A 12,932-nucleotide genomic window follows, 5' to 3' on the forward strand; every position below is an offset into this window, starting at 1 on the left:
TCCTCAATAGCACAGACTTTCCAAAGTCTGGAAATGCGGTCTGGCCATAGGCAGTGCATAGCTCTCGCTCTCTTGTGTATAAAACAGGGAGCTCGAACACTCTGCATGGCCGTGCGCACTGTTTGTAATAAATTCTGTGTAGGCAGCAGGGCACAGCAGGTCTTGATGAGAGGGTGGAAGCAATACCCAGCAAGGCCTCAGATGACGCTGTGCCAGCTAAGGAACGCCCCCTCCCTCTCCATACAGCAGAAGAACAGTGAGCAGCCATAATGGCCTTTTTTTTTAAAGGCGGGTGGGGATGTGCATAGAGCTGATTTTGAAAACTAACATTTAATGACAGATTTAATTTAAAGACACAGCCAATTTTTCTTTTTGTGTTTTTGTTTTTTCCTCCTCCTTTTAAGCATCATAAATCTTTCATTTTTTTATCCACAGACCTATATGAGGGCATGTTTTTTTCCTTGAATTGTACTTTGTAATGACACCTTTCATTTTACCTTAAAATGTACCTTCACAGACAAAAACATCATTTGCGAGAGGAAATTGAAAAGAAATACACAAATTTTACTTATATTGGGGGGGGGGGGGGGGTTGTATTTATGAAGTGCACTTTATGGTATAAATGACATGTACGCTTTATTCTGTAGTTCAGTGGGATTAAAACAATACCCAATTGATATTTTACTATTATTGTACTACTTTTTTCAACAAAATAAGTATGCTTAATTTTGCCCTATTCTGATCCCTATAATTTTTTTTGCGCTATGATCTGTTGTCTTTAAAAGTGTCTCAGACCTTAAGCCAGCTCCACAACCAAAAAGGGGGGCCAATTGAACCTTCCGAAATGGCACACAACCACTTTTCTATATATACCACTGACCCTTAAAGGGGTACTCTGCTGAAAACATCTTATTCCTTATCCAAAGATTGCGGCACCCCTGTCATTCGGTGCACGGAACAAACTCCTTTCTGTGCCCGATGACTGGCAGACACGGCCGCCACACCCCCTCCATTTATGTTTATGGGAATAGACATGAATAGAGGGGGTGTGGCATGACATCACAAACGCTTCCGTGTTCCGGACGCTGCCATTGTCGGCCCAGATATAGTAGGGGTCCCCAGATGTTTTCAATGGAGTACCCCTTTAAGTTGTACATATACCAACAAAAATAATAGTTATATCAAAGCCCACATATAAGCAGATAAGTTCTCCATCATCCAGCAATACATGGGTCAATAATAGTGATGGCAAAAACTTACATACAATCTCCCAGGAGAGGGAACCTATATGTCTTGTGGACAAAGGACCAGATGGAGGAGTAAAGATAGTACAAGTACTAGTTGAGGAGCACACTAGAAACCCAATGCATTATGTCTCCAGGAGGTCCAGCTAGATAGCAGTCCCCATAATATTGTGCAAAAAAAAATTTAATAAAAAACATAATCAGAAAATAGAAACAGATTAGAAAAAAAATATGTTTTAGTATCTGGTTGTAATCAGTTTTAAAAAATCTAGATGATACATTTACTTAAACCTTAAAATGCCTCTTATGGAGGCCTGAACTTAGTTGTGGAATCTCCAAAGAAGTCTCCTAACAGCTTACAGATGATATTTCCAAAGTGAGGTCACAGAATCAATAAACAGAAGCAAGGTCAGGACTGGAGCATTTCTTAATATTACACAATAAGACACATACAGCTTAAATATAGCAGCGAGTCAGAAGACAGTCCAGGTCAGCCACAAAATATCGATGGATGGGAACTATGGAGCCTTAGCTACTATACAAAATATGGCAGCTTTGATCAGATTTACGTAATCAGTTAATCAGCCACAAGCTGACAGGCTTACACTAAGCACTGACCACCTGCCACTAAGCACTGACCACCTGCCACTAAGCACTGACCACCTGACACTATGCACTGACCACCTGACACTATGCATTGACCACCTGACACTAAGCACTAACCACCTAACACTAAGCACTGACCACCTGACACTAAGCACTGATCACCTGGCACTAAGCACTGATAAACTGACACTAAGCACTGACCACCTGACGCTAAGCACTTATCACCTGACACTAAGTTCTGATCACCTGACACTATGCACTGGCCACCTGACACTAAGCACTGGCCACCTGACACTAAGCACTGGCCACCTGAAACTAAGCACTGATCACCTGACACTAAGCACTGATCACCTGACACTAAGCACTGATCACCTGACACTGAGCACTGACCACCTGTCACTAAGTACTGATCAACTGACACTAAGCACTGACCACCTGAAACTAAGCACTGATCAACTGACACTAAGCACTGACCACCTGACACTAAGTACCGACCACCTGACATTAAGCACTGAACAGCTGACACTAAGCACTGATCACCTGACATTAAGCACTGATCACCTGACACTAAGCATGGGCTGGTAACACTAAGCACTGACCACCTGACACTAAGCACTGATCACCTGACACTAAGCACTGATCACCTGACACTAAGCATGGACTGGTAACACTAAGCACTAGTCAGACTAAGCTTTGACTGGCTCCCACCATGCACTGACTGGCTAACACTAAGCATGACCGGCTGTCACTAACAACAACTAGTTGACACTAATCAACCAACCATAAGCGTTGACCAACTCACACCAAGCACTGCCTTGGTGACACTAAGAACAACTGGCTGAGACTTGGCACTGACCAGCTTACCCTAAGCATGGACCAGCTGACACTAAGCATTGACAGAATGACACTAAGCATTAACCGACTGATACTAAGAACAACTTGCTGACACTAAGCACTCACCAGCTGACACTAAGCACTCACCAGCTGACACTAAGCACTCACCAGCTGACAGTAAGCACTCACCAGCTGACACTAAGCACTCACCAGCTGACACTAAGCACTCACCAGCTGACACTAAGCACTCACCAGCTGACAGTAAGCACTCACCAGCTGACAGTAAGCACTCACCAGCTGACACTAAGCACTCACCAGCTGACAGTAAGCACTCACTCGCTGACACTAAGCACTCATTTGCTGACATAAAGCACTCACCAGCTGATACTTAGCACTCACTCGCTGACACTAAGCACTCACCATCTGACACTAAGCACTCACTCGCTGACACTAAGCATTCACCAGCTGACACTAAGACAAGATAGGGTTTATGAGCAGGAGACAATACTACATTTGGAAATTATTATGAATACTTCCTCCTGGTTTGCCACAACAGTCTGTGGTGGTTTGGAATACACTGTGAATGTTGGTTGTTGTGCTGTTCACTTCCAGATATCTGACACCCATCACTGTAATGCAACCAAATATCACCACTAGACAGTTACCCAAGTAATGTTTTCCCATCCTCAGAATACATTTCCATAGGACTGGGTTACAAGAGTGAAACATGATGTGCAGAAGGTACATGTGCTCATGCCAATGCCCTATTATGGCGCCTTCTACAATAGTGAAAATATTTGCTCTCTGTAATTAAAGGACAGACCTGATTGTAGGCACTAAAAATAAAGGTACTTTACACAATGATCTTTTATCATGACTGACTAGTTTACAGCTCATCTGTAAATATAGCAAATTAGGTGGATTTTACTGCTCGCATGGTCAGTGAGGCAAAACCAAGCCCCCTTGTCTGGGAGTCACTGTTCTCCTTTTTACATCATGCAAAAGAAAAGGTGCGATAAACAGATCAGCTAGCTTTCATAGTTGTTCCCTGATGAATCGTTAGTGAAACATGCGTTGGGGCTGTCACTGGTTTGGTTAGTGACATGAAGTGCAGTAACTGTGGTGTAACCTATTTTCCTTGCGTTTGAAAATTGTTACCATGTTTCCTTACTCTTAAGGTGTTACACTTAATGTATTTTATGCACAGGATTATTATAATTGCAATTACTTTTATATCACTAATATTTTTTTCATATGGTGTTAATATGTTATCTAATAAAAATTTTCTTAGATGAATGAGGTAATGTGCCTTAGTGCTTTTTTTTGGTAGGGTGCTGACCAGTGTTGAGCGTGAATATTAAAAATGCAATTTTGTACCGTGAATATCGGCACTTCGCGATTTAGCGATTTATTTAGAATATAGTGATATCTATTTTTGTATGCAAATTTTTTATGCAAATGTGTGTGAATATTTATGCAAATATCAGCACTTCCAGACTAGACACTGATACCTCCCTTCTTTTAGGTGGAAGATATAATTGTGCATGCGTATGCAAATTTTATTAAAAATGTTTGCATGAGAAAAAAAAAAGAATGAACATAGCGAATATGCAAATTTCACGAAACATAGGACAAATATTCGTCCATATATTCGCGAAATATCACAAATTCAAATATGGCCCCTGCCACTCATCACTGGTGTTGACTGTAATTTTAATCTGTATGTTATTTGTCTATAAGGATCCCTTCAGAAGCAGCAACTTTAAAGGGGTATTCCGGTGGAAAACTTTTTTTTTTTTTTTTTTTAAATCAACTGGTGCCAGAAAGTTAAACAGATTTGTAAATTACAAAATGAGAAAATCTTAATACTTCTAGTACTTATTAGCTGCTGAATACTACAGAGGAAATTCTTTTCTTTTTGGAACACAGTGCTCTCTACTGACATCATGACCACAGTGCTCTCTGCTGACATCTCTGTCCATTTTAGGAACTGTCCAGAGTAGCATATGTTTTCTCCTACTCTGGACAGTTCCTAAAATGGACAGCAGAGGTCAGCAGAGTGCACTGTGGCCGTGACATCAGAGAAAACCAAAAAGAAAAACATTTCCTCTGTAGTATACAGCCCCTAAAAAGTACTGGAAGGTTTAAGATTTTTTAAATAGAAGTCATTTACAAATCTGTTTAACTTTCTGCCACCAGTTGATTTAAAAAAAAAAAAAGAGTACCCCTTTAAAGAGAATCTGTCAAAATGAACCGCAGATTCCCTTCCATAGACAACAGCACAAGTGTACAATATGAACCGGTTACAAAAAGCCCTTTGCCTAAGCATCTAAAATATCAAAGAGGCGGGGCTGAGCTCCACCTAAACACTTCAGCCCCGCCTATTTGACACTTTAGCCACTTAGACAAGGTTTTTATTTTTTAAGTCATCACTTCACCTGCAAGTTCAACAGTGGTACTTATTGTACATTAGTACTGTTTATGGAAGGGAATTTATAGCTAATTTAGTTAAAATTAGCTGTCAAATTCCATTGGGTGGTCCCTGGTGGCTTTTTCCCACCCCTCCAGCCTTAATTGATAGCCCTCTTTCTGTTTGGGTATAAGTGGAAATCCATTAAGGTCAACAGGGTAGAGAGAAGCCTCTGAGAACAGCCCTAGTTCAGGCATAAAAATTATGATAGGTTCCCTTTAAAGATTGATCATACATAGAGCAACAAAGCAAAGTGGCTTTTATACTAAGTGCACAGCTAAGTTTTTTTTGTTTTTTTTGCCCAGCCCTGGGTTTCACCATTTCAGCCTCTTCCATGACAGAATTATGTCAATGGTGTAAACATGTCTGAATTATAGTTAAGCTCTGAGTTGAACAGAACATAAAAACTCTGCCAGTAACTCTATTCTTTTTCTATGTGGTTACAGATTCCTTGTCTGATTCTGTGTGCAAAATGGGCTACTTTCCATGTGGAAACCTCACCATATGCCTTCCTCGGACTTTTCATTGTGATGGTACAAAGGACTGTGAAAATGGGGCAGATGAAGACTACTGTGGTAAGCTCTTGTGCCTCTAAGCTTTCCCTTAACCCCTTAAGGACGCAGGGCGTACCCATACACCCCCCGTTTCCGAGTCCTTAAGGACTCAGGGCGTACAGGTATGCCCTGCATTTCTCTGCTCCCTGCCGATCATTCAGCAGGCATCCCGTGACAATGCCTGGGGGTCCTGAGACAATTCAGATCGGCGATTTGCAGTGATTTCGGGCTGATTGGGTCGCTGGTGACCCGATAGCCCAGAAAATAGGGATGATCGGAGCTGTCAGGGACAGCTCCAACCATCCTGAAGGATAGGAGAGAACCACCTCCTCCTATCCCCTGCCATTTATCCGTTAGGAATAACCGACCAATGACAGTTGGGGGCGGGAGGGTCAAAGTAGAAATCCCCGCTCTGCCTGCCCCTGGATGTCAGGGCAGAGTGAGGAGAAGATGGTGGCGAGTACCGGAGTGCAGGAGCAGGCGGCGGGACCATCGATCGCAGTGGGCAGTTGCAGGCAGCAGCGGGATCGGCGGCAGTATGAGGCGGCGGCGGAGCAGTGGTCGAAGCAGCAGTGAAGTTCAGGGGTAAGTGATCTTCACTGCTGCCTTCTAAGAGTTGCCAAACTACAACTTCCAGCATGCCCAAACAGCCAAAGGCAACATCTGGAGGGCCACAGTTTGGAGACCACTATACAGTGGTGCCTAAACTGTAGCGTGCCAGATGTTGCAAAACTACAACTCTAAGCATGAACAAATTGCTCAAGCATGCTGGGAGTGGTAGTTTGGAAACAACTGGCCCTTCAGACGTTGCCAGACTACAACTCCCAGCATGCATGGGCAGTCTGAGCATGCTTGGAGTTGTAGTTTTGCAACATCTGGAGGGCTACAGTTTGGACACCACTACACAGTGGTCTCCAAACTGTTTTCTTCCAGTTGCTGCATAACTACAAGTCCCAACATGCCCTTCAGCTGTCTGGGCATGCTGGGAGCTGTAGTTTTGCAACAACTGGAGGCACACTGGATGGGAAACATCGTCTGTTTCCTAACTCATTGTTTCCCAACCCGTGTGCCTCCAGCTGTTGCAAAACTATAACTCCCAGCATGCACTGACAGACCATGCATACTGGGAGTTGTAGTTTTGCAACAGCTGGAGGCACACAGGTTAGGAAACACTGTGTTAAGTAACAAACTCAGTGTTTTACAAACAGTGTGCCTCCAGCTGTTGCATAACTACAACCCCCAGCATGCACGGACAGCCAAAGGGCATGCTGGAAGTTGCAGTAGTGTGCCTCCAGCTGTTGCATAACTACAGGTTCCAGCGTGCCCTTCAGCTGTCACTGCATGCTGAAAGTTGTAGTTTTTGCAACAGCTGAAGGCACACTGGTTGCAAAACACAGAGTTTGTTACCTAACTCAGTGTTTCGCAACCAGTGTGCCTCCAGATGTTGCAAACTACAACTCCCAGTATGCCCGTTGGCTGTCCGTACATGCTGGGAGTTGTACTTTTGCAACAGCTGGAGGCATACTGGTTGCGAAACTTTGAGTTAAGTAACAAACTCTCAGTGTTTTGCAACCACTGTGCCTCCAGCTGTTGCATAACTAGAACCCCCAGCATGCATGGACAGCCAAAGGGCCTGCTGGGAGTTGTAGTTTTGCAACAGCTGGAGGTTTATTCCCCTCCCCCCCCCCATGTGAATGTACAGGGTACATTCACATTGGCGGGGGTTTACAGTGAGTTTCTCGCTGCAAGTTTGAGATTCAGCAAACTTTCCGCTGCAGCTCAAACTCCTAGCGGGAAACTCGCTGTGAACCCCTGCCCGTGTGAATGTACCCTAAAAACACTACACTACACAAAATAAAGAGTAAAGCACTACATATACACATACCCCCACACATTTACTCCCCCCCCCCCCCCCCCAATGGAAATGAGAAATGTCTGGTATGGCATGGTTTCTAAAACGGAGCCTCCTGCTGCTGCAAAACAACTCCTTCCAGGGTTGCCGGACAGCCATTGACTTTCCGGGCATGCTGGGAGTTTTGCAACAGCAGGAGGCACCCTGTTTGGGAAACACTGCCAGAGGGTAATTTTGATAGCGGAGGAGTCTAATTCTTGCCTCCGGGTCCGTCCCTATGCAAATCCCTAATTCATGCCTCAAATGTGCATGGCGCTCTCTCACTTCGGAGCCCTGTCATATTTCAAGGCAACAGTTTAGGGCCACATATAGGGTATTTCCGTATTCAGGAGAAATTGCCTAACAAATTTTGGGGGGCTTTTTCTCCTTTTACTCCTTATGAAAAGGTAAAGTTGGGGTCTACTCCAGCATGTTATTGTAAAACAATATTTTTTTTACACTAACATGCTAGTGTTGCCCCATACTTTTCATTTTAAGTAAAAGGAAAAATTGAGTAAGGAAATACCCATTACGTGCACGTAAAATGCTCTGCGGGTGCACAACAAGGCTCAGGAGTGAGAGTGCCATGTACATTTGAGGTGATTTGCACAGGGGTGGCTACAGCGGTTCTGACATAAGCGCGAAAAGAAAAACGCCCACATTTTGGAAACTACACCCCTCATGGAATGTAACAAGGGGTATAGTGAGCCTTAACATCCCACAGGTGTTTGAAGAATTTTCGTTAAAGGGTGACTCTCATTAAAATTTATTTTTGCTATTGCACTCCTTATAGTAAATAAAACATATTTCTAATATACTTTGTCTAAAAAAAAAAAAAAGTTTTCTAGGTTTTATTTGTGCTTAAAAATGCTCAAGACCACATTTTCCTCCATCACATACACAGAACTAGAACCGAAGCCCAAACACAGGAAGAGCAGCCTGGAGTGCTGAGGGGGGGTCCAGCCTCATCCAATCATAGCTTCTCTCACACTTAACTGCCATATACTGTTGGTTGGACACACACCCCTCAGCACTCCAGGCTGCACTTCCTGTGTTTGAGCTTCGGTCCTAGGTCTGTGTATAAGATGGGGGGAAATGTGCTCTTGAGCTTTTTTAAGCACAAATAAACATAGAAAACTTATTTTTTTTTAACCAAAGTATATTAGAAATCTTTTTTTATTTACCATAAGGAGTGCAATAGCAAAAAATACTTTTAATGAGAGTGACCATTTAAAGTTGGACTTGAAAATGAAAAATTTGCGTTTTTTTCACCAAAATGTTGTTATCCCAAATTTTTCATTTTCACAATGGGTAATAGGAAAAAAGCCCCCCCAAATTTTAACCCCATTTCTTCTAAATATGGAAATGCCCCATATATGGATGTAAAGTGCTCTGCGGGTGAACTACAATGCTCAGAAGAGAAGGAGCGCCATTGGGCTTTTGGAGAGAGAATGTGTCCGGAATTGAAGGCCATGTGTGTTTACAAAGCCCCCTGTGGTGCCAGAACAGTGGACCCCCCCATGTGACCGCATTTTTTGAAACTACACCCATCAAGGAATGTAATTAGAGGTGCAGTGAGCATTTACACCCCACAGGTGTCTGACAGATTTTTTGAACAGTGGTCCGTGAAAATGAAAAATGTAAGTCATTTGCAAAGCCCACTGTTCCAAAGATCTGTCAAAGCCTGTGGAGTGTAAATGCTTACTGCACCCCTTATTAATTTCTGTGAGGGGTGTAGTTTCCAAAATGGTGGCACATGTGGGGGGTTTCTGCTGTTCTGGCACCATGGGAGGTTTGTAAATGCACATGGCCCCCTACTTCAATTTCAGCAAAATTCTCTCTCCAAAAGTCCAATGGCGCTCCTTCTGTTCTGAGCATTGTAGTGCGCCAGCAGAGCACTTAACCTCCACATATGGGGCATTTTCTTAATCGGGAGAAATTAAGCTTCAAATTTTGGGGTCCATTTTCTCCTATTACCCCTTGTGAAAAAGAAAAATTTGGGGCAACAAAATCATTTTAGTGTTAAAAATCTAATTTTCCATTTTCATATCCAACTTCAAGGCAAAGTCATCAAACAGTCCTCAAACACCTGTGAGGTGTTAAGGTTCATTATACCCCTTGTTACGTTCCTTGAGGGGTGTAGTTTACAAAATAGTATGCCATGTGGGGGTTATTTTGCTGTTCTGGCACCATGGGGGCTTCCTAAATGCAACATGGCCCCCAAAAACTATGACAGCAAATTTTTTTTTTTAAATCCCACAGTTTCTCTTTCTCTCTTTGAGCCATGTTGTGACCCTGCAGAGCACTTTATGTCAACATATGAGGCATTTCCATACTTGAGAGAAATTGGGCTACAAATTTGGGGGGGGGTTCTCCTTATACCACTTTTAAAAATGAAAAATAATGGGACTACAAGAACATGTTAGTGTCAAAAATGCAGATTTAGATTTTTCTCCTCTGCTTTGCTGCTATTCTTGTGAAACACCTAAAGGGTTAACAAACTTTCTGAATGTCATTTTGAATACTTTGAGGGGTTTAGTTTCTATAATGGGGTCATTTATTGTGTATTTCTCACAGAAAGGCCCCTCAAATCCATTTCAAACTTAATTTGCCCCTGAAAAATCCAGATTTTGAAATTTTCGTGAACATTTTGAAAATTGCTGCTATACTTTGAACCCCTCTAATGTCTTCAAAAAGTAAAAACATGTCAACTTTCTGATGCCAACATAAAGTAGACATATTGTATTAGTGAATCAATATAAAATTTATTTGGAATATCCATTTTCCTTACAAGCAGAGAGTTTCAAAATAAGAAAAATGCTAAATTTTTGAAATTTGGGGATTTTTCACCAAGAAAGGATGCAAGTAACAATACAAATTTACCACTATGTTAAAGTAGAATAATGGTAAAAGCATCCTAGAGTAATTAATGCATAAAGTGACACTGGTCAGAATTGCAAAAAAGTGTTTAGTCTTTAAGGGGAAAATGGGCTGAGTCCTTAAGAGGTTAAAGGGAACCGGTCCCATTGAAAAAGCAACATGTTATAGAGCAGGAAGAACTGAGTAGATTGATATATATCTTTGTGGAAAAAGATTCAGTAGAACTTGTAACTTCATAATTGAATTATCTGCTCATTTTCGGCTTAGGAATCCAGTGGGTGGTCCTAATCAGTGACTGATAGCTATCTCTGTATTCATGCTCATATAAGGAAGGCCATCAATCATTGAAGGAGACCACCGACTGGACTCATAAACCTAGAATAAGCAGACATTTCAACTTAATTGCAGAAAAGAAGAAATAATTTGTTGAACGCTGCGTTGCTTTCCTGATATGAGGGGAAACTTTCTACCATATTTTCTATGGGGGACCCAGGAGACCTTATAAATACACATTAACACTTCTAGTTAGCAAGAGCCTGGATAGACTTTATGAATTAATTCCAACTTTAATCATCATCTACATAAAAAATAACATGGATAACATGAAGTTATGATAAACCCTTAGGCTGTCCTTCTTATCTCAGATTGAATGGCTTTTATTTTAAATAAATAAATAAAGAAGTCAGACATTTTCAAATATATATATATATATATATATATATATATATATATATATATATATATTTGAGTCTGCTCAGACAGGACAGTACAGGACAGTAAAAGTACAAATAAATAAATATATAAATAAAACATCCACACCTATTAAGGAAAAAACAGGCACAGGTATGCTATTCAAAATAACATCTTTATTAAATATTTATAATATCAATTAAAATTACACATAAGCGTAAAACCCATATGGAAAAATACAATACCTACAGTAGGGTACAAAAGTTGGAGACAAAATGCTGCAAAGTAAGAATGTTTAAAAAAGAAATAGAAGTGTTAATAGTTTATTTTTATCAATTAACAAAATGCAATGTAAATGAATAGAAGAGAATCCTAAATCAGATCACTGTTTGATGTGACCGGCCTTTGCACTTAGAATAGTATCAATTTTTCTATGTAGACCTGCACACAGTTTTGGAAGGAACTCAGCAGGGAGGATGTTCCAAACTAACCATAGATCTTGGATAAGATGTCTGGCCGCTGGGACCCCCTACGATCTCCGTGCAGCATCCACATTCTATGCTGGGCTGCTGCTCCAGTCTCGGAAACCTCTGTGCTTCCGAGACTGGAGATGTGACATTAACCTCTTAAGGACCCAGGACGTATGGGGTCCTGGGTCCCGGTCCTGTGATATAACGCGGGGTCACACGGTGACCCCGCATCATATCGCGGCGGGCCCGGCATCATAGTGAAGCCGGGACCCGCCTCTAATAGCGCGCGGCACATCGCTGTGCCGCGCGCTATTAACCCTTTAGCCGTGTGGCTAAAAACGAAAGTAAAATGTGCCGGTTAGCTCAGGGAGCTGTTCGGGATCGCCGCGGTATAATCGCGGCATCCCGAACAGCTGTAGCACAGGAGGAAGGTCTTCTTACCTTCTCCTGTGCTGTCCGATCGCCGAATGAATGCTTCAAGCCTGAGATCCAGGCTTGAGCATTCAATCGTCGAAAACACTGATTGATCCATTCCTATGGAGATGGATCAATCAGTGTAAAGATCAGTTAATGCAATGTTATAGCCCCCTATAGGAGCTATAATATTGCATAAGAAAAGTGTAAAAAAATCATTAACCCTTTCAATTATCCCTTCCCCTAATAAAAGTTTGAATCACCCGGCATTTCCAAAAAAAAAAAAAACATTATGTAAATAATAATAAAAATAAACATATGTGGTATCGCCGCGTGCGTAAATGTCCGACTTATAAAAATATACCACTTTTTAAACCGCTCGTTTAATGGCGTACGCGCAAAAAAATTCCAAAGTCCTAAATAGCGCATTTTTGATCACTTTTTATACCACAAAAAAGTGAATAAAAAGTGATCAAAAAGTCTGATCAGACCAAAAATGGTACCGCTAAAAACTTCAGATGACGGCGCAAAAAATTAGTCCTCAAAGCGCCCTGAACACAGAAAAATAAAAAAGTTATAGGGGTCAAAAGATGACCATTTTAAATGTATACATTTTCCTGCATGTATTCATGATTTTTTTCGGAAGTGATACAAATTCAAACCTATACAAGTAGGGTATCATTTTTACCGTATGGACCTACAGAATAAAGATAAGGTATCAATTTTGCCAAAAAATGTACTGCGTAAAAACAGAAGCCCCCAAAACTTACAAAATAGTGTTTTTTCATCAATTTTGTCGCACATTGATTTTTTTTCCCGTTTCACTGTAGATTTTTGGGTAAAATGACTAATGTCATTACAAAGTAGAATTAGTGACGC

General features: G+C 41.5%; 1 protein-coding gene across 4 annotated transcripts in view; it reads left to right on the forward strand.

Moving 5' to 3' along the window:
• The window catches only part of RXFP2 (relaxin family peptide receptor 2), a 430,781-nt gene that overhangs the window by 188,384 nt on the left and 229,465 nt on the right, over positions 1-12,932 (forward strand). For 3 of the 4 annotated variants that reach the window (XM_056561880.1, XM_056561884.1, XM_056561881.1), the window contains one exon: positions 5,601-5,729. In XM_056561880.1, coding sequence (XP_056417855.1) covers positions 5,601-5,729 — 129 coding nt within the window. Of the gene's footprint in view, positions 1-5,594; positions 5,730-12,932 lie in introns of those variants that run through there. The other variant, XM_056561883.1, reaches the window with a different exon arrangement.

This window comes from Hyla sarda, chromosome 2 (assembly GCF_029499605.1).
Source record: "Hyla sarda isolate aHylSar1 chromosome 2, aHylSar1.hap1, whole genome shotgun sequence".
In the NCBI taxonomy this organism is placed as follows: domain Eukaryota; kingdom Metazoa; phylum Chordata; class Amphibia; order Anura; family Hylidae; genus Hyla; species Hyla sarda.